Source organism: Scyliorhinus canicula, chromosome 19 (genome assembly GCF_902713615.1).
Source record: "Scyliorhinus canicula chromosome 19, sScyCan1.1, whole genome shotgun sequence".
Taxonomy (NCBI): Eukaryota; Metazoa; Chordata; class Chondrichthyes; order Carcharhiniformes; family Scyliorhinidae; genus Scyliorhinus; species Scyliorhinus canicula.
In genome coordinates, this window is record NC_052164.1 from 92430335 (window position 1) to 92449433 (window position 19099).

Below are 19099 nucleotides of genomic sequence, written 5' to 3' on the forward strand. Positions count from 1 at the left end.
CCACAGGGGTCGCTGGACTCAACCTGTTCCATGAAAACTCCCAGTTCCTTCGCCGTTCCTGAGGTTACTAATGACTTGAGGCTCAATCTATCTATCCACCCTTGGGTCCAAAATGCAGTTGAAATCACCCTCCATGATCAATTGATGAGAGTCAAGGTCCGGGATGGCCGCCAGTGCCTTCTTAATAAAATCAATGTCATCCCAATTAAGCAGTCTTTCCGTCTTACTACAGATATGGTACCTGTATCACTCCACCGATTTACGTATGCATTAATCATGTGCTATGCAGAGAATACTTTCAGTTCAGGGGGAAACCTGCAAAGTCACTTCCAAAAACAGTATTTATCACTTAAATGTAATGTTTCTGATTGTGAGGGAATCCAAACTAGACAGACATCATTAATAAATCTAGTCAGAAATTGAGGAGGAACTTCCTCACCCAGAGTGGTTACAATGTAGAACCTGATAGGGACTGTTAAGGCAATTAGCTTGGATGCATTTAAGGGGAAGCTAGTTAAGTTCTAGTTAAGAAAGGAACAGGAAGTTATGTTGACAGGATCAGGTGAAGTCAGGCAGGAGGAGGCTCATGTGCAGCATAAATACTGATAAGCCAGGTAGGCCGAATGGCCTGTTTCTGTGCTGTAAATTCTGTCTGAGCTCCATGTAAAAGTGCGACAATCACAAAAAAATCATCTCTTCAGCTTTGAAACAATAACTATTTACAAATTGGGAAAACATTTTTTTTCGGAATATAGAGAGATAGAACAAAATCCCCAGGTAACAAATGAACTCCTCACACATTTTATTTAAAATGCAACAGCTTTTTGTTTACACCAATATCTTTATACAGTTACACCTTATCATGACAAACATATGTCCCTGGTGGCATGTGAAGGACCAATCGAGTCTACGCAATTCGAATAATCTGTTATAACAAAACACCCTCTTATACAGACACATGAACTAATTCCACTGCATCGTTTGAAATGTTTAGTTCTGCCTCAATAAACTGCACAGCAGTAATTGTTTTGGCACCTACACCAAATGTCTAGTACCACTGATGTCCCCTGAACACGAGTGCCAGCAAGTACAATACCTGAAACTGTGGCAAAACAACCTTTTTTTTAAAAAAAGGAGTCCATTGAGAAAAAGTACTTGGAACAATTCAAGCTTGATAAATATAACCCTCCAATTGTAAAAAACAAAGGTTACTGTTCCAGTTCTGCAAGTTTGTGTCAACAAGATTAGTTACATCCAAATTCAGTTTAGAGAGCTGATTCGATAAATTTCCAAATAGTAGTCGATATCAGCTGTATTAACGATCATTAAAAAAAAATAAACAAAAACATTAAAAAGCTATTAGGAATACTGACTCTAAAAAGCAACTGTACTTGGAAAATTTGTGACTGTGGTATGAACTCTCAAAATCTTGGATTTACCAGGACCGGTAGAAAAGAAATCTTCCAAACGCTGCACCTTTTCCAGACATCTTAATTCCAGAAATCCAATTCTTCTTTATCTAACTCCTATTGCTCACCATGTTTTCATAATTCTTACTCCAAATAGGATTAACAGAATTCCACTTGCCCCTCCCCACCCCCTTAAACAAGGCAGCATTTCTTCTGGATGTGACATCTGCAATGTGCATAAATTAAGTACAGTATCATTAAATTGAGAACACAATTCAATCGGCATAAAACGGAACGCCTTTCATTCTGGATAATCAGAACCTAAATGATCAGTTGAAGTCATTTCACATGAGCCTAAAACAATGTTAATCCAAGGCTTTTTTGTAATCGTTTTGTCTTCAAAGTTCATAGGGCCTTCACAAATGTCATATAATAATATTGCAAATGTCTATACGATATTATTCCAAAGTCTCCAGTGAAGCTATTCTGCGACTAGACAGCAGGGGGTGCATAACAGTAGCCCTGGGTGTTTGCCAATACTTATTTTCTGTTGTTCTGAGGAACGTCATCACTGATGTACTGAAAACTTGCAACTGAGAGATTTCATAAAAATTTGGAAGCATCAGTCAAACAAGATGGACAATGTCTGTCGTTTTATCTTTATTAAAGAATGAAGTTAATGGCTGAGGGAGGTTCAAAATTAGAATGTTTTGTCCTCGTCTTGGTTAGAATCTTTTGACGTAATTAAATGATGATTGAATTCCGCTGTTCCTTCCTCCTCATTAACCAGGCCTCTCATTTTCAAGTAACTTCCTGCAGCTGGTGAGGCAGGAAGAGTCTATGCCACAAACCAGGGCTACTCTTAACAAAGGCACACTTACCGCAGGTAAGGAAGACAGCTGCAGTTCAGAGGTCTCACCGAGGAGCAGAAGAGGCTTGTTTAACTATCAGTCATCATCAGTGAAAATTGTCATAATTCATCAAGATGTGTGTGGGTTTCGCCGCCACAACCCAAAGATCTGCAGGGTAGGTGAATTGGCCGCTCTAAATTGCCCCTTAATGGGATAAAAAAGTGAATTGGGGACTCTAAATTTATATAAAACAAAATTCATCGTGGCCAGGATTCTCGATTCCCACCACTAAGATCGGGAATCACGATTGGGCGGAGAATCCCGCATCAGCCCAAAAATGAGATCAGCGCTGGGCGACAGACCAGTCCCAGCCTCCGATCCTGCCCACCAACCACAACGGGCTTCCCACCCTGCACTGACGGTGACAAACAAACAGCTGATATGCATTCATTAGAATGCAATTAACAAGCTGGAAGCCCCATCTCCCCCGCCGCCATTATACACCGACCCTCACAGCAGGACTCCACTGGGTGGACTAAGTATTGACAAGCGCTGTGTTGGCACATTGGATCCCGAGGGCCTCTCTGCCTCTGTCATCTAGGATGGGTGTCCCGTGTCTGGACTGCTCCTTCCAGCCCTGGGCAATCTGAAGATCACTCATGGCATGGTGCAGGCAGTCCTTTGTGCAACATCATCATCCTTGCTGGGCCTGTTCAAAATCTGAAGTGGTCTTCCCACTCTGAACTGCTCTGCCTGGTAGATGATGTGGAGATCAGACAGTCCATTGAAGATTTAAGCCAAGAAGACCTTCCCTTTCCTCACATCTGCACCCTTAGCCCTTTGCATTTGAAACTGATGCGTTTTGGTGTGTCAGAACCTTCCTAGAAAGTCCTCAACAATGAACTGCATGGTGGTGTGGGGGGTGGATGATCCGTCATTCCCGTGGGAGCAGGGGGAGGATGTCCCTTCTTGGGTGAGGGGTTGGGGTGCTCCCCTTGTTCGCAGGGAGGACAACATTTGGGTTGTGGGGGAGGAACACTAGGATTGGAGCGCCCGTTCGAAATGGCGGCCCGGCACCAGTAAGTGCTGGGAAACCGGCATATTTCATAGCCAAGATCTGAGAATTCCATTTTGGCAACGTTACTAACAGGACACAGTCCCCATTCTCCACTGGCGGGAGCATTTAGATCCTGGCATGGAGAATCCCATCTGATATCGAAAGATTGGTCACAAAGAGTTCAAATCTTTTTATATAAGAAAAGGCATGATCTGAATTGAAGTTGCTTCTCAGCTATATGAACTTACAGCTCCATAGCATCGAGGGTATATCAACGCCAATATTCAGCTGAGGCTGTTTACCACAACATTGGCGTAGCAAAAGTCCACGTATTGCTTATGACATGGCATAAAAATTTTACACTGGTACAGCGAGTAACAAAAGTCACGTCGACTTTACAATGACCAGTCTATTTTCATCAGCATAAGACTTGAGAACCTTTTGCACTGGACTCTTCTTTCTGGTCCACATTTGGCACGGCAACATATTCTACCCTGAAGGTAGAGAAGGACTTGAAGACTTGAGTGGGGTCTTTCTGTTCTTTGGTGCTTGTCCTCTGGACCTTTGTGGAAAAAAAATCTACCTCCCAAATCTGGAGAGTGCATCAGTCTACCTACTGTCTCCATGGTCTTCTTCAACCCAAGCAACTATTTTTCCTTCCCAACCAGGAACGATATCAGCATCGTGGAAAAGCTAGCGGAAAAATAATGAAAATCAAGTTAACATTTTAAAACCTGTAATTTTGGAATGGTTTCTACAACACTCTGTACAATCTAAATGGAAGGTCACTCATTATTTCTTCCATATATTTCTCTATTTCTTCATCAATGTGTATAAGCAAGTTTACAGAAAGGAATTCTCATCTCAGCTATCTAAAGCTCAACTAATTCAGCACAGTTTAGGGACACAATGTATTATATTTATAAGCGGCACACATTCTCTCACCAACAAAATATTTTGCTGTTCAATTGTCCTGAGTATTACCAATGATACCAATCACTGACCCTTACCTCTTCCTTCACTGTGCCAAATTCTGGGTCCAGTGCCTTAAAGTGATATCGGTAATTCCCTTCTCGATCAATTGCTGCTTTAAAATCTTTCAGAGTCACTTCACCAAGTCTGCAGAAATAAAGTTGATTAGAGATTGAAGGTGCGTGATTTTAAGCAAGAATTTTAAATTACAGACTTTCCCCGATTGAGCGAGCAGAAAAATCGGCCTACACAGCTTTAAAATTGCTAATCTTGAAAAACAACCTTAGACACACGGACAGAAGCACCCTAGGTTGACCGAGCTTCTAATTTTCGCTTTCTTGTCGATTTCCTTCCAAGGATGCAGTTAAGATTGGGACCTCACATTTGGGGACATGAATGGGATCGTATCCTTTCAGTCCAGGGTGCAGCAAACCAAAATTTAAACACATTCTACTTCTGTGGAGTGTTGCAACTGATACAGTTCTAAAAAGAAGACTTAGTTGTCCTCAAGCCGGCTTTGGGTCACTGTCTGTGTGGAGTTTGCACATTCTCCCCGTGTTTGCGTGGGTTTCACCCCCACAACCCAAAGATGTGCAGGGTAGGTGCATTGGCTACACTAAATTGCCCCCGAATTGGAAAAATGAATTGGGTATTCTAAATTTATTTAAAAAAAAGAAACAGCCTCAAGCCCCTTTCTGCTGTCATCCTAAATATCCTAGATATTCACAGAACGAGTGAAAGTTTTAGTGACTGGTTCAAAGCAGCACTTTAAATAGGATGGAAGCAACAGCTGCTGCAAGAGAGAGAGAGAGAGAGGGACAAAAACAAGAAAATAAACTAGATCGAAAAGGATTTTAACAAAATTCACATGAATGCTTAATCGGATAGTTTTGAAAGTCTCCTGAAAATGGAGGCAAGAATTTCAGTTTTCCAACTGCTACAATTGGCTGATACAGTAAGAATTACTTGCCTCTTTGGAATGTTTACCATAAACGGTACAAGAGTTCGATCTGTGAAATACAACACTTTAGTGCAGACAGGACTGCATAGACTAGGACTGTTGTGAGAATGAAGACCTGCTGAGAGAGAAAATCTTTTTAAAAAAAAACAAAATACTTTTGACAGACAACAGCATGACCTACCTTCAGTAACCATGGGTAGAATGGGGGGGGGGGGGGTTTACCAAGTGTAAACTTAGCTTACAGTGTGCAATGCAGTGGAATATCATGATTTGAAAAATGAGAGTGCTCTGCTATGGAATTGAAGGGCCACAAGTTCACAGTTTCCCAGAAATATTTTTCCAGCAAATTAAATAGGACGGTTAGGAGATCACATCAACCTGAATATTTAGTTCACAGTGTTGTTTAACACCAAACAAATATAAGTTTGTGAAATGAAATGTTTGCCTCTGAACTTACTGGAATTGGATGGCCAGGATTCTCTCTCTGCACTTGCTTCTCTTCTTCCTGAATGTTTCACAGGAGTCTGCAGATATAAACAAAAGGATATCAAAGCAGAAATGCAACAATCGTAAAGCTGATGATTTCATCCTGCACCCATCCACCAGGCTTTACGTTTTCATTCAATCACTTTATTGGGCAAATTCAGCCCCTGATGTCAGGATGCTATCCAAAATTTGAAGGGCATCAGCACTGATCCAAAATCTGTCTTTTCCTTACCCAAAACCCAGATCTCCTTGTAGGAGTCACTGGAAAAGCACTCGTGACTGACAGTTTTATCCCTCCCTAAGGAGACATTCAATAAATTACAGTGGCCCAACTAACTCAGTGTAGACGAGGAATTGAACCCAAATGAAAATCGCTTATTGTCGCAAGTAGGCTTCAAATGCAGTTACTGTGAAAAGCCCCTAGTCGCCACATTCCGCGCCTGTTCGGGGAGGCTGGTACGGGAATTGAACCGTGCTGCCTGCCTGCCTTGGTCTGCTTTCAAAGCCAGCTCTTTAGCCCTGTGCTAAACCAGCCCCAAGATCTTGAAGTTTGTATTGGTTTGGCGCACCATCAAATGCATTTTTTACTGGCCCACACAGTAACAATTAGAACTATTCTTTCCGTTCTGTTTACTAATTTTATTGAAAAAAATAGACGTGGGTCCAAAACACTGATAGTTTGTAATAAAGGTCAGCATATTCTGAAAGTGGGAGAAGTGCAAGAAAACATTAACTGGAGATTGCGTAATTTTTAAGGTTCATTTTTGAGAAATTAATGAATAATATGAAGTTATATTTAAATGGCACTGCTTTTGATTGGATTTGATTTATCATCACATGTATTAGTATACAGTGAAAAGTATTGTTTCTTGCATGCTATACAAACAATGCAGACCGTACATAGGGAAGGAAGGAGAGACTGTCCCCATTAAGAAAGAGCTGACATGCATTATTTGCTGGGACCATCTAGGTTCTGACTGAAAACAGGCGTGCAGCTTTCCAACTGCATAAGCTGAGATTTTAGACCAGATTCCCGTGAAAAAAGTGGGTGGGGTTTGCGCCCTCAGTCTGGAAGGGTGGGGGCCTGATATAGCCAGCGAGACAGAGATTCCGACGCCACCTTTAAAGAGTGCCATGATCTGAATTAAAGTGAACGCCTCCCCGCCTCCCAGCCTCCACCCCCCCCCCCCCCCCCCCCCCCCCCGCCCCAGCATAAGCAAACGGCTCTCCTGACCCCACCATAATGCCAACATTGTCACCCTCACCCCATCCACCCTCAGCCTCAGCATCAGGGCTCTCCCTGTCACCCCCACTCCTCTCCCCATCACAGTCATCAGGACTCCCACTCTACCCCTCCCCTAGAGCAGTCTGGGGACACTCTTTCTCCCCCCCCCCCCCCCCCCCCCCCCCCCCCCCCCCCCCAACCACCGCTGCAGTCTCAGGGGCATTCTACCCGACCACAACTATAGTCTCAGGGGCATTGTGTCTCTCCCCCTACCCCCCCCCCCCCCCCCCCCCCCGAAAAGTTTAGCTCATTTAAAATGAATTCGTTAACACCTTTATTAAAATGGTAAATAAAATGATTTCTTGCATTAATTCATCTACTAATAATGCCATACAACTCAATTTCAATCAATGGTAGTTTGTTCCTATTGAATTGTTTGTTCCTAGGGGCCTCACGGTAGCATGGTGGTTAGCATCAATGCTTCACAGCTCCAGGGTCCCAGGTTCGATTCCCGGCTGGGTCACTGTCTGTGTGGAGTCTGCACGTCCTCCCTGTGTGTGCGTGGGTTTCCTCCGGGTGCTCCGGTTTCCTCCCAGAGTCCAAAGATGTGCGGGTTAGGTGGATTGGCCATGCTAAATTGCCCGTAGTGTAAGGTTAATGGGGGGATTGTTGGGTTACGGGTATACGGGTTACATGGGTTTAAGTAGGGTGATCATTGCTCGGCACAACATCGAGGGCCGAAGGGCCTGTTCTGTGCTGTACTGTTCTATGTTCTATGAATTAAAGAAGCCAAAAATGCAAAAAAAATTAATCACCTAAGGGGCTCATTTGGAGATTACTTTTTACACGGACTGGTAATATGTCCTTACTTTGTTGCCAACTCTTCCCTGCGTTTCGGCCACGTGCATTCGCTCCAATAGGCTTGTGATTCCTTGTTCCAGTGTGTCGATTGTGTGGTGCTGGGGGTCATGACCAGCAAAGCTACTCCGTAGACTGCGCAGAGAATCTCGTACTACCTGAAGATCTTCTGTCTATAATTACATATACAAGAGGTCAAGGAGTGCTCCAGGATAACATCCACAATGAATACAATAAGGCAGTGATTTTTCAGACTACTTTTGCTGAGTCTCTTGGCATCATTTTTTAAAACTTCTATCAGGTACAAAGCAGCAGTGTAATGCGAATTTTAACTTGGTTTTCAGCCAGAAACTGAAAACAGCATCCCGTAAAACCAGGTACATTGGATAATACATCAGGTAACAAGTAGGTTTCATAAGTGGTCTGTTTTCAAAGAGAGACTGAAAAGCATTCTATTAAATGTTACTAATAGCACAATGTTTGCTGCTGTTGAACGACAATGAATTATAAAATAATAGCCTTCTGGAAATGAAAAGCACATCTGATCAATAAAATCCGAAAGCTTCAACTTTGAACATTGACATCAGTTTTGTCTTTCCATGTAATCCCGATGGAATATCAAAGCACTATAACCTTCAACTGGGGCTTTTCACAGTAGCTTCGTTGAAGCCTACTCGTGACAATAAGCGATTTTCATTTCATTTTTTCAACTGGAGCATAATCATAACCGTGGAGATTACATTTTCTTCAGTAACTCAGCTCATATTTTTTGCAATTGCTCCTTTAACTAGGAGAAATAAAACATGCACAAAAGATCGAACATTAATTTTTAAATTCTCACGCATCAAATACGACCAAATATCTTATTTCTTCTAACTTCACAATATATATCATGTGCCAAATACACGCGGTGGAAAGGCAATGTATATTTGTACGTCTGTTGTCTCCAAAAATAAAGCTATTCATTGCTTTCTGGCATTATTCCTCAGTATTGATTAATCATGTAGTCTCCTCTTTGTCTGTATAATCTGCTCATTGTGTCAAAATATTTATATTTAACATCTCAATGAAATTATCACATCATATTAAACACAATAGCGGTAGTTTGGAGTGAGTGACTGATGGAACCATCAATTCACCAGACACGCGTTTTACGATATGAATATAGGCTTTAATCTACTTATACAGAGCCAGCCTGTTACCCGTTGATGAACTCTCGGTGAACTGCAGGCTGACTCTGGACAAGGGTACTTAAACAGCAGCACAGGGGGAGGAGTCGTGGGCGGAGCCAAGGGTGGAGCCCTGTACAAGCTCCTGAGCATTCCCAGAGCTGCTCCCCCTAGTGGTCGGATAACGCTACTGCGCTTACAAAGATACAGTGTGAATTACCATGTTACATTCACCACAGTGACTTTGATGATGCATATTTCTTTTCTGTAATCATTGGCACTTAGGATCTTATGCATCCTAAAAACACATTCAGTGGGTTCTTCTGACCTTTCCCGTCGGCGGGACGTCCGGCCTGGGGTTCTTCTGACCTTTCCTGCAGGCGGGACTTCTGGCCTCTCCTGCCGGTGGGATTTCCGGTTCAGCCGAAGGTGACCCGCCCGCCATCCCCCCCACTCCCTGCACACACACACACAGCTGGTTCTCCAACAGCAGGACGAGTGTGCCATCATAGATAATCATGGGACTCGAAGATCCCAACAGCGGTCAATGTCAAACCACCTCCACCACCAGAAAATACACCATATGGCGCTCTGGAAAATTACACTTACTGGTGGAATTTAGAACTTTCTCCTGTGGTGAGTTTGGTGGTGTGGGGGCGGGGGGGGGGGGGTGATATTTAATCAGGTGGGAGGGTGCACCTCTGATAAAGTAGAGGGCTTCCCACCCTCACTAGTTGATACTCTTAAATGGGCAATTAATGACAGAGGAGGGTTTATAAACGCTGTTTTCAGAAGGCAACAATAGCAACTATGGAAGAAGAGAAAGGTTAATCGGAAATGTTGGATCTGATCGATGGGCCTTGCCCTGCCTGACTCGGGAGATGCCTCTCACGAGATTTCCAATGCTTGGAATGCCTTGCGAGATCTAGTGAGACATTGTGATCTGGATCTCGTCCTCACTGAGCGAGATCCAGATTTACATATTTCAGTGAGCAGTTAGGCCCCTATTTGGCACGAATTGGTGCAAGTATTGCAATCAGGGACGGAGTGCCATAGCTGCTGAGGCTGAGGGGGAGTCTAAACAAACTCTGAAAAAGCCTCAAAAATAGTCGGGCTGGCTGCGGGTAGCTGCCCGGGCTGGGGGTAGTAGAGTGGAATGACTTGGTGCCAGTTCTGGGACTCTGAGCCCTCCCCTCGGGATATTGGTGGCCTAGCTCAAATATCATTGCTGCTGTATGTGGATTTAAACGCAGCCCTTTGGGCTCTGCAACGTATGGCTTCCTGACTACTCACTGTGTCCTGTAAATGTTCAGAGAGCCTCTGGTCATCTGGGAGCCAACCCAGGCCGCCCGTCTGGACAGCCTCATACCCCAGATGTATCAAAAAGGCTATGGGCTTGACCAAGCTCAATCAATGGCCCTCCTCAGAAGCACTGCCACGCTGCAAAGGAAGCAGGGGATTTAGCAGAGCGCACCTCAACCAAGGAACACCTGCACCATGGCCTTTGGAAGCCTGCTTGGTTTTCTTCCCTTCGCAGGGCAGAGGCCTCACCAGTGACCCCCACCCCTCAGATCACCGGCTGTCTCCTCCTAGTAAGGCTCACAGCAGTGACTGGCTCTTCCATTACCTCCCAGGCGCTGTTTAGGAGGGTGGGCTTGAGACTGCGGCACACCTGGGAAAGAAGGTGTCCCTCCGCACTGGCATGGACCAGTGGGTCCACTTCGGACCTCTTGTTTTATTACTCTTCTGTTGGGGGCTGGTTTAGCACAGTGGGCTGAACAGCTGGCTTGTAATGCAGAGCAAGGCCAGCAGCACGGGTTCAATTCCCGTACCAGCCTCCCCGAGCAGGTGCCGGAATGTGGCGACTAGGGGCTTTTCACAGTAACTTCACTGAAGCCTACTTGTGATAATAAGCGATTATTATGTTATGATATACTACTGAATGTAATATATATTACTCAATACTGTTGCTGATGAGGTTTTCTGAACCTTGATGAAAAAGACTCAAAGTGCTGTACTGTTCTATGTTCTATGTCCAGTAGTAGCAAAAGATTTATCGAGTAACTAAAAACAATAATTTTGTGAGTTCTTTACTTTCATATTAATACTAATAGTAAGGTTAACAAGATCAAAATACAGTAACTATGTTTAACTACACTAACACTCTGAGCTAATCTATACTCCTGCTCGCTCGTTACAGAACAACCAAAAAGAAAAGAGAGGCACAATGCGATTGCTTTTATACCCGTTGGTACTGCCCTCTAATGATCATCTGATGCCAATGATTACAAATTAACCCCTTATGTACATGCACATACAGAGATCACTACACTTCTGACCTGGGGGGGGGGGGGGGGGGGGGGGGGTGCGCAGGTCTTCTCTGAGCCATCTTGGTGGCTGCAGTGTATGTGTGGTAAGTGAAGCTGCGGCTGTCTGGCTCTTTAGCGCTAATTCTGGTCCCAGCAGTTACACCACGCGCCGAGCCAGAAATTGCTTTCAATCCGTGGCAGCAGTGCTGGTCCATTTGCATGCCCTGACTCGCTTACTGAATAGCATACCCAACAGAAACACAAATCACGTACTGTTCAGTTCCGGCGGGATTACTGAGCGCTGGATCCTCCGATTCTGGACTGGGAACAGTGGAAATTTACGCCAGGAAAACTGGCGCAAAATGGCTCCCAATTCTCCGTTTTGCTGGGGACGAGCAGGACGGCAGCATAGAGCACCTGGCTCTACCTGGCGACATGCCCCGGAGAATTGCGGGGTCCGTGGCCGAGCATGCACACGGTGGCGGCCTGCAGCGGCCACGCCGTGCTACATGGTGCAGGCTGCGCGCGGACCCAGCCCGCAAAAACGGCCCCCTCTTCGGCTGGCTCGCGCGCCCTGGACCACCACCTTCCCCAACCCCCCCAGCCTCCAATAATGTACCCCCACCCGTGGATCGGCCCTGCCATGACTGTGGCAGCCCTGGACTGAGTCCGCAGACGCCACTCCAAGTTCCCAACGGGTGAGACCACATGTGTCCCACGACGTCGGGAACTCGCCAGTCAGGGGTGGAGCATCGGGGCCACGCCTCAGGCAAAATCCTGAGGCCTTCAATAGGTGGCGCGGCGTACTCCTAAAGTATGCCACTTTGGAAGGGGGCGAAAGCGGCGGCGCTCCGATTTAGTTGGAAACTTGGGTTCTCCGGCCAGTCACCGAACGTGATTTTGGCGTCACCTATCGGAGAATCCAGTTCTTAGTCTCCCAGACGGAGATTTTCTTTGTTTCTATGTTTCTTTGTTTCCATTCCCACTGTGCAGAACAAGCTTATGTGCTGCCCGTCCCTGACTTTTATCTCCATTAGTTTTAATCAACAGTCATGGGCTGGGCATACTTGGTTTTTATAATTTGCACTTCCCAGCAAGCATCAGAAGTGGAATTTATATCCTGTGGACTTTAAAATCAATATAGAACTATAGTGGACACTTTTCACGGCTTGACAAATTTTGCCTGGGGACAAGTTACAGCTGTATTACCTTCTGTAAGTGCATTGTTAATGGAAGTTCTATGGGCTGATATTAACTCAATTCTCAAAAGAAATGCACAGTCTGTTGTACTGCTCATATGATGAAAAAAAGCTCTCTAATGATGTAATGCGCTTTATTACACAGCAGAATGAAGACTGCTGACTGATCTCAGTAATGTAGCCAGCTCTGACCCATTTTCAACCCAACAATCAACTGGCTTAAACTGGAATGCATCATTCACCTTCAATGGGAAATGCCAACTCAACGCAGTGAAGAATGGATTAAAATCAAGTCCATGGACATATAGTGGGTAATTTTAACAATGCAAAAATGAACGAGGGCTTAGAAGTAAAAAATCTAGGAAAGGAACCCAATTTTCAAACATGGCTATTTCCAGTTTTAACACAGGAAGGATGGGGTGAGGGGCGTCGGAACGGGCGACCAATCCATTGTCAGGAAGTGGGATAGTCTTGAGCCTTTTAAGGAGGCTGTGTGCCTTCATTCTAACAGTGTTCTTATTTTGAACCCAAACGTTTCCCAAGCCTTGGTAAATCGAACAGGAAAAAAGGTGAGGAGGACTGGATCCATAAGGGGCGGAATTCTCCGCTCCCGGGAAAAATCGGGAGGGCCGTCGTGAACTTGGCCGAGTTTCACGACGGCCTCGGAGGCCGCTCCTCACCCCCTATTCTCCCCTCCCGGCGGGGCAAGGAGCGGCGCTCCGTAAATCACGGCCGTGGGGGCGTCGCGCCGAGAATGACGTGGCCGGCGCACCTAATGCGTCAGCCGCGCATGTGCAGGTTGGCCGGTTCCAACCCGCGCATGCGCGGCTGACGTCGTGCCTCTGACGGCACGAACCCGCGCATGCGCGGTGGCCGTCTTTCCCCTCAGCCGCCCCGCAAGATGTGGCGGCTTGATCCTGCGGGGCGGCGGAAGGGCAATAGTGCGTCTGATCTGGACGCCGGCCGGCGATCGGTGGGCCCCTCCCGAGCACAGTCGTGGTGCTCTTTCCTTTCTAGGCCACTTACAAGCCCCAAACGGGCTTCTCACTCCCGTTTCACGACGGCAGCGACCAGGTGTGTTTGCCTCCGTCGTGAAACGGCCGCGAACGGCAGGCCGCTCGGCCCATTCGGGCCGTGAAAAACAGCGAGCGGCGATTCTTCCGAGCAGGGTGGGGGAGAATCGCGGGGCGTGAATTTTGTCGGGGGACCCTCCCGCGATTCTCCCACGCCACGTGGGGAGCGGAGAATCGCGCCCAAGGTCTTTACAGCATGTTGGTTGCAGGATAAGATTGTTTCCCACAACCCAAAGGGCTACTCTGTAAATCTCCTCACCCCTCCCAATCTGGCTGGTTCTCCTTTCCGATCAGATCCCATTCCAAGTATCACCAGCTCTCCTACCCCCACTACCTCATAATCTGACTAACATGGGCATCCCACACCACTGCGATCTGATTGTTCTGCCATTGCACACTTGCAGGTTTCCCAGCAGGTAAATGTGCCCCATCGCACACTTCCCACCTCACTGTTATTAATGGGGCCAGCGTGCCTCAAAAAATACCAACAAATATGTTCTCCATGTACTTTCTACACTTTCTTGATTTTAGCAGAGGTGTAACAGTGCCTGCAATACAGCCAATGCCATTTCCCTTCCATAGAATTCAACATGCAGCCAATTCAATATTGTCTGTTTTATTCTTCTCCCAAACATTTTGTCCTTTTTTTAGTTTCTGCTTTTCACCCACTGCCAATCTTAACTATCTGACAAAAGATAACCAACATCAAACTATCTGCTATATAATATCAAACAAGGAAATTAACACCTTTTGAATGATAATTTTACAATTGACTTACTGTAAATATAAACACTTCTAGAAAAGAATGAATGCTCAATGTCAGTACACCCTGGACATGATTACATTCTATGAATATAATTCAGATATTATTCATACAAGATCATAAAGCAAAATATCAAAGCTAAGCCAGTTTATGATTGACATCTAAACCTCAATTTAAGAGCACAACTCTTTAAAATCTCTTCCATTATCTATTAACATATGGAATAGTTTCGATTATTTTTCTCTTGCTATTGATATCATGACCCAAGTCTCATAGCCAACACAAATACGCCCACTTTGAAGGACTAACAATTATTGAAGGAAAGCCAACAGTTAATCAATAGCAAATAATGGAACCCGTGTACTGGATCGTGTGTGGAATTAGCACTATTCTGGTCACTATGCCATTATAGGAAAGAAAATAGAACCAAAGAAAGCTAAAGCTAGAATATTACCAAGGATTACAGGTCATAGTATGGAAAGTTTAAAAAAAACTGGGCTTTTTATTTGCTGGTGCAGAGAAAGTTAAAGGGGATCTAGAAGAGATCTTCAAAAATATAAAAGTTTTTGAGAGGGAGCATTATGAATAATTATTTCCCTGCTTCATGTCCTGCGAACTAAAAAAGATAATAGGGGAATGTACATAAATTAGCAGAGTTTTGAAGTATTTGAACAAGAATAAGAAAAATGGATACAGAAAATGTTTCAAGGAAATGGAATTAAAGTAGGTCATTCCAGTTGAAGAATTAGCACCAACATAGGTTGAATGATTTGTGTCTGTGCTTTAAAAATCAAGAATTAAAAGTACTAGATAAATGGTAAGAAGTCTTACAACACCAGGTTAAAGTCCAACAGGTTTGTTTCAAACACGAGCTTGGTGTTGTAAGACTTCTTACTGTGCTCACCCCAGTCCAACGCCGGCATCTCCACATCATAGATATGTGGTGGAAGAGATTAGTTTTTCTAAGGTGATTCTGATTACTTGGATTTGGCAGGTGCTTTTAGATGGTGGAGTGTCCAACACTGCAACCTGAAGAATTAGCAGGGATAATCACTGCAGCCCCACAGTAATTAACACACTGAGAAGGGTTAGTTAGCTGGAGATAGGACCTCCACCCCTCACTCAGGCAGAAGTCCCATCTCAGAGCTCGAGAGGTGCCCCCACCACCTCCCCTTCATGCCTACAGCCCAAGCCGGCTGGCCTGTCGAGCTTCCTCCCAATCTGGAACTCGTCCAGCCAGCCTCAAAATTGCTGTCTAGCGGGAAGTAGCCACATAAGGACCTCATCTGGCGCGAGGGTGGATGGAGCCACCTTAGGCCTAATCCGCCCCATGTAACACTGCAGACAATTAGAGTGGCAGGGAGGCTACATGATGATTTCTACGAGACCTCATTCCTGCAATCCCACTAGCAAGAGACCTTGGAATTCCACCACTGATATTTATGCTATTAAAATGTTTTCTGTAGCCTAGTGGCAGATTTGCAGCTCCATTTTTACTTGAATTATGGAAAATGTTATTGGAGAAGCCACAAAGCAGTGGTCTTAATCAGGTTTGTTACCCCTTTATTGCTAGCACAGGTTGTCCTGATGGAGACTGCTAGCGGAAAAGTGTGATATGATATAAAAGTACGATATGGTTACATCTAAAAATCATATTTAATAGGCTACTGGGAAATCTTATGAGTAGCATATTTTTAATAAAGTTAAAAATTCTATGCAAAAGAGAAACTTTAGCAAAAGTGGGGCATTAATAATTTATCAAATTTCTACTCACCCCTCTATACCCTGGAGAAGCGGTTTTGCTCATTGACTGGACATAGCCATTATTTGCTGATGGTTTACAGGGATACCCAGACACCTGGTGAAATGTGAACAAAGAGCAAAGTGTTCCTTATGAATTCTGACGCAAATTATTCCGTTTAAATAGGATTAAAATATTTCCATCTGGAAGACACTACATTTCACTCACACTGATTTAACTCAAACACATTGGCCCTGATATTTACAGGAAGGCTGGGAAGGCACAGTGGATGTTGAAAATGGCTGAGGAACCTGGCAAGGCCATGGGCACAAAGATCCTGGTAGATCTTTCCCCACCAGGCAGCTCGTGGCTGGGAGAGAAAAGCAGTGGAATGGAGGCCACAGGTGGAAACCCTTGGGAATGGTCTCTGACAACTGGGAGGGTGAAATTCGCCAGCGCGGCTTGAGGGTAAAGGCCTTAAGAGACAAGAAGGCCAAGAGGTCGGAAGGCGGCAGGGGCGAGAGGACAAGATTGACAACTACAGCAAGAGGGAGGAGAAAGGGCACGATCAGCAGTGGAAAAGCCACTGGCTCACCTAATAGGCCCAGGGAATTAAGTACTTCTGGAAAAGGCAGTTACTTATCTTCTGGAGCCAGCAGCTCCTGCCTCTCTTTCCTTGCTGAGTTTCATGACACTTGCGAAACCTGCACAGCGGCAGTAAATTTTAATCCAATTTCACTGACAAACAGCTTTTTTTCAATTTGCTTAATAGGGTCTTAATTTCAAGTTGAGAAAGGAGGAAAGATCTATAGGATGCTAAGTATTTTACTGAGGACAAACCCGGAGAATTAAGATGAAATTGTTCAGGGTATCTGATAAGATGGAAAAAAAAAATCTACTTGATTGGCGATAATTAAGAATAGGTTTGATGGATGGTTGAAGGAAAGAGGGGCAAATGGGACACTGAAACAGAGTCGGTACATAGGTTTTAACCTCCTGTTTTTGTACATAATTAACACCAACGGGGACTCAATGGGCTATATCTGCCTTGTACTTTAGGTGTAATTCTCTGTAAGAAACCTTGCAATTGTTGAGAGTGAAGCATCTATAAGCTCTGACAAAGTTTGTATTCAGCTTGCCTTGATTCAGTTGGTAAAAACATTAAGGTCTGTTACACAAATCACCCTTTCTAAATAAGATCATCCAAGGTTTCATTTGATACTTGTGATTGCTGGACCCATAGGCCAGGACCATAGAACAGACAGCACCATTCATAATATTCAGTAAACAACTGAGACTACAGATGTGTTTAGTTCCTTACAATGTCTTAATGTTGCTACAAAAACCCTAGGGAACTGATTCCTCAAATATCAAGGCTTATTTTTCTGGCCAGGTTAATTTAAAAGAATTGCAAGCAATGGTTCTCATCATGGGATATACCAGCAAGGATACTGAACAATTGAATTTCAAACTGCATCCTTCAAGTATGATTAAAGGCAAAGATTACCCCAAATAAATATAGTACACTACTCAGCTTGTGGTGAAAAGGTAAGCTCTTCTACATGGAAATTAACTAGGACAATTTTTTCCACAGGAGCATATCTTGTTCATCACTTGTGTAGATTGTAATAAAGCTGATGTGCTAACAATTGCACACAGAAACACGAAATGGTACAAAAGAGGCTTTATTACCACGAGATGTTATTCCCTTAACTGCAGCTGTAGAATGGCAGCTCAGAAGAGCTTATGAATATTTATACTGCTCCCTGTGGGCGGAGCTAGCCGGCAGGGGCTTACCAGCAAACCTGTAATAGCAGGTACTATTGTACATCCCCTAAAAGAGGCTCACACATATATATAGTGGTGGATCACCACATTCACCCCCCGTTAAGAATGAGTCCGGGGGGGGGGGGGGGGGGGGGTGACGTGAAACTATAATACATAAGCAGTGATTTATTTACAGAGGGGGAGAAAAAAATCGGGTGTCCATCTTGCAACCCGGTGCCCGTCATAGATTGAGTCTGACCGGCGGTCTGACGGTGCGTTGAGAGCGACGCAGCAGTGGTGGCGACGTCTGCACAGGTGGTGTCGGCGTTGACGGCATCGGTGGTGGCGGTGTTGGTGCTGGCCAGTGGCTGGACAACTCCGGGAGCGTGCCGCAATCTTCCATGTCCTCGAGTGTGGGCAGGGGAACGAGGGATGAATGAGGGAAAAGGAGGGTGGCGCGTGGGTGGGGAGCCAGGTCCCTGAGCGAGTCTGTATCCTGGCGGCCGTCGGGGAACTCCACGTAGGCATACTGGGGGTTCGCGTGGAGCAGGCATACCCTGTCCACCAGAGGGTCTGCCTTGTGGAGTCTGGCATGCCTACGAAGTAGGACGGGCCCTGGAGCTGCGAGCCACGTCGGGAGCGACACCCCGGATGTAGACTTCCTAGGGAAGGTAAAAACACGTTCATGGGGAGTTTTGTTAGTCGCGGTGCACAGCAGTGACCGAATGGAGTGGAGTGCATCAGGGGGGACCTGCTGCCAGCGAGCGGATGGGAGGTTCCTGGACCGTAGGGCCAGCTGGACGGCCCTCCATACCGTCCCGTTCTCCCTTTCTACCTGCCCGTTTCCCAGGGGGTTGTAGCTGGTCGTCCTGCTGGAGGCGATACCCCTGCTGAGCAGGAACTGACGCAGCTCATCGCTCATGACTGAGGATCCCCTGTCACTGTGGATGTAGTCGGGGAAACCGAACAGAGTGAATATGGAATCGAGGGCCTTGATGACGGTGGCAGACGTCATATCCGGGTATGGGATGGCGAAGGGGAACCTAAAGAATTCATTGACCACACTAAGGATGTACGTTGATGCGGTCGGTGGAGAGGAGGGGCCCTTGGAAATCCACGCTGAGGCGTTCAAAGGGGCGGGACACTTTCACCAGGCACGCACGGTCTGGCCAGTAGAAATGCGGCTTGCACTCAGCATAGACCTGGCAGTCTCTGGTGACTGTCCGTACTTCCTCGACGGAGTAGGGCAGATTGTGGGC

General features: G+C 45.5%; 1 protein-coding gene across 7 annotated transcripts in view; it reads right to left on the minus strand.

The window, feature by feature from the left end:
- Positions 1-778: 778 nt before the first annotated feature.
- Positions 779-19099, minus strand: part of LOC119953854 (dixin-like) — a 160979-nt gene continuing 142658 nt past the window's right edge. For 4 of the 7 annotated variants that reach the window (XM_038778430.1, XM_038778431.1, XM_038778427.1 and 1 more), the window contains 6 exons: positions 16107-16190; positions 7831-7992; positions 5708-5774; positions 5260-5368; positions 4328-4436; positions 779-4010 (listed from right to left, as the gene is read on the minus strand). In XM_038778430.1, coding sequence (XP_038634358.1) covers positions 3927-4010; positions 4328-4436; positions 5260-5368; positions 5708-5774; positions 7831-7992; positions 16107-16190 — 615 coding nt within the window. In that variant the 3' untranslated portion in view covers positions 779-3926. The remainder of the gene's footprint in view (positions 4011-4327; positions 4437-5259; positions 5369-5707; positions 5775-7830; positions 7993-16106; positions 16191-19099) is intronic. The other 3 variants (XM_038778432.1, XM_038778433.1, XM_038778429.1) reach the window with 2 other exon arrangements.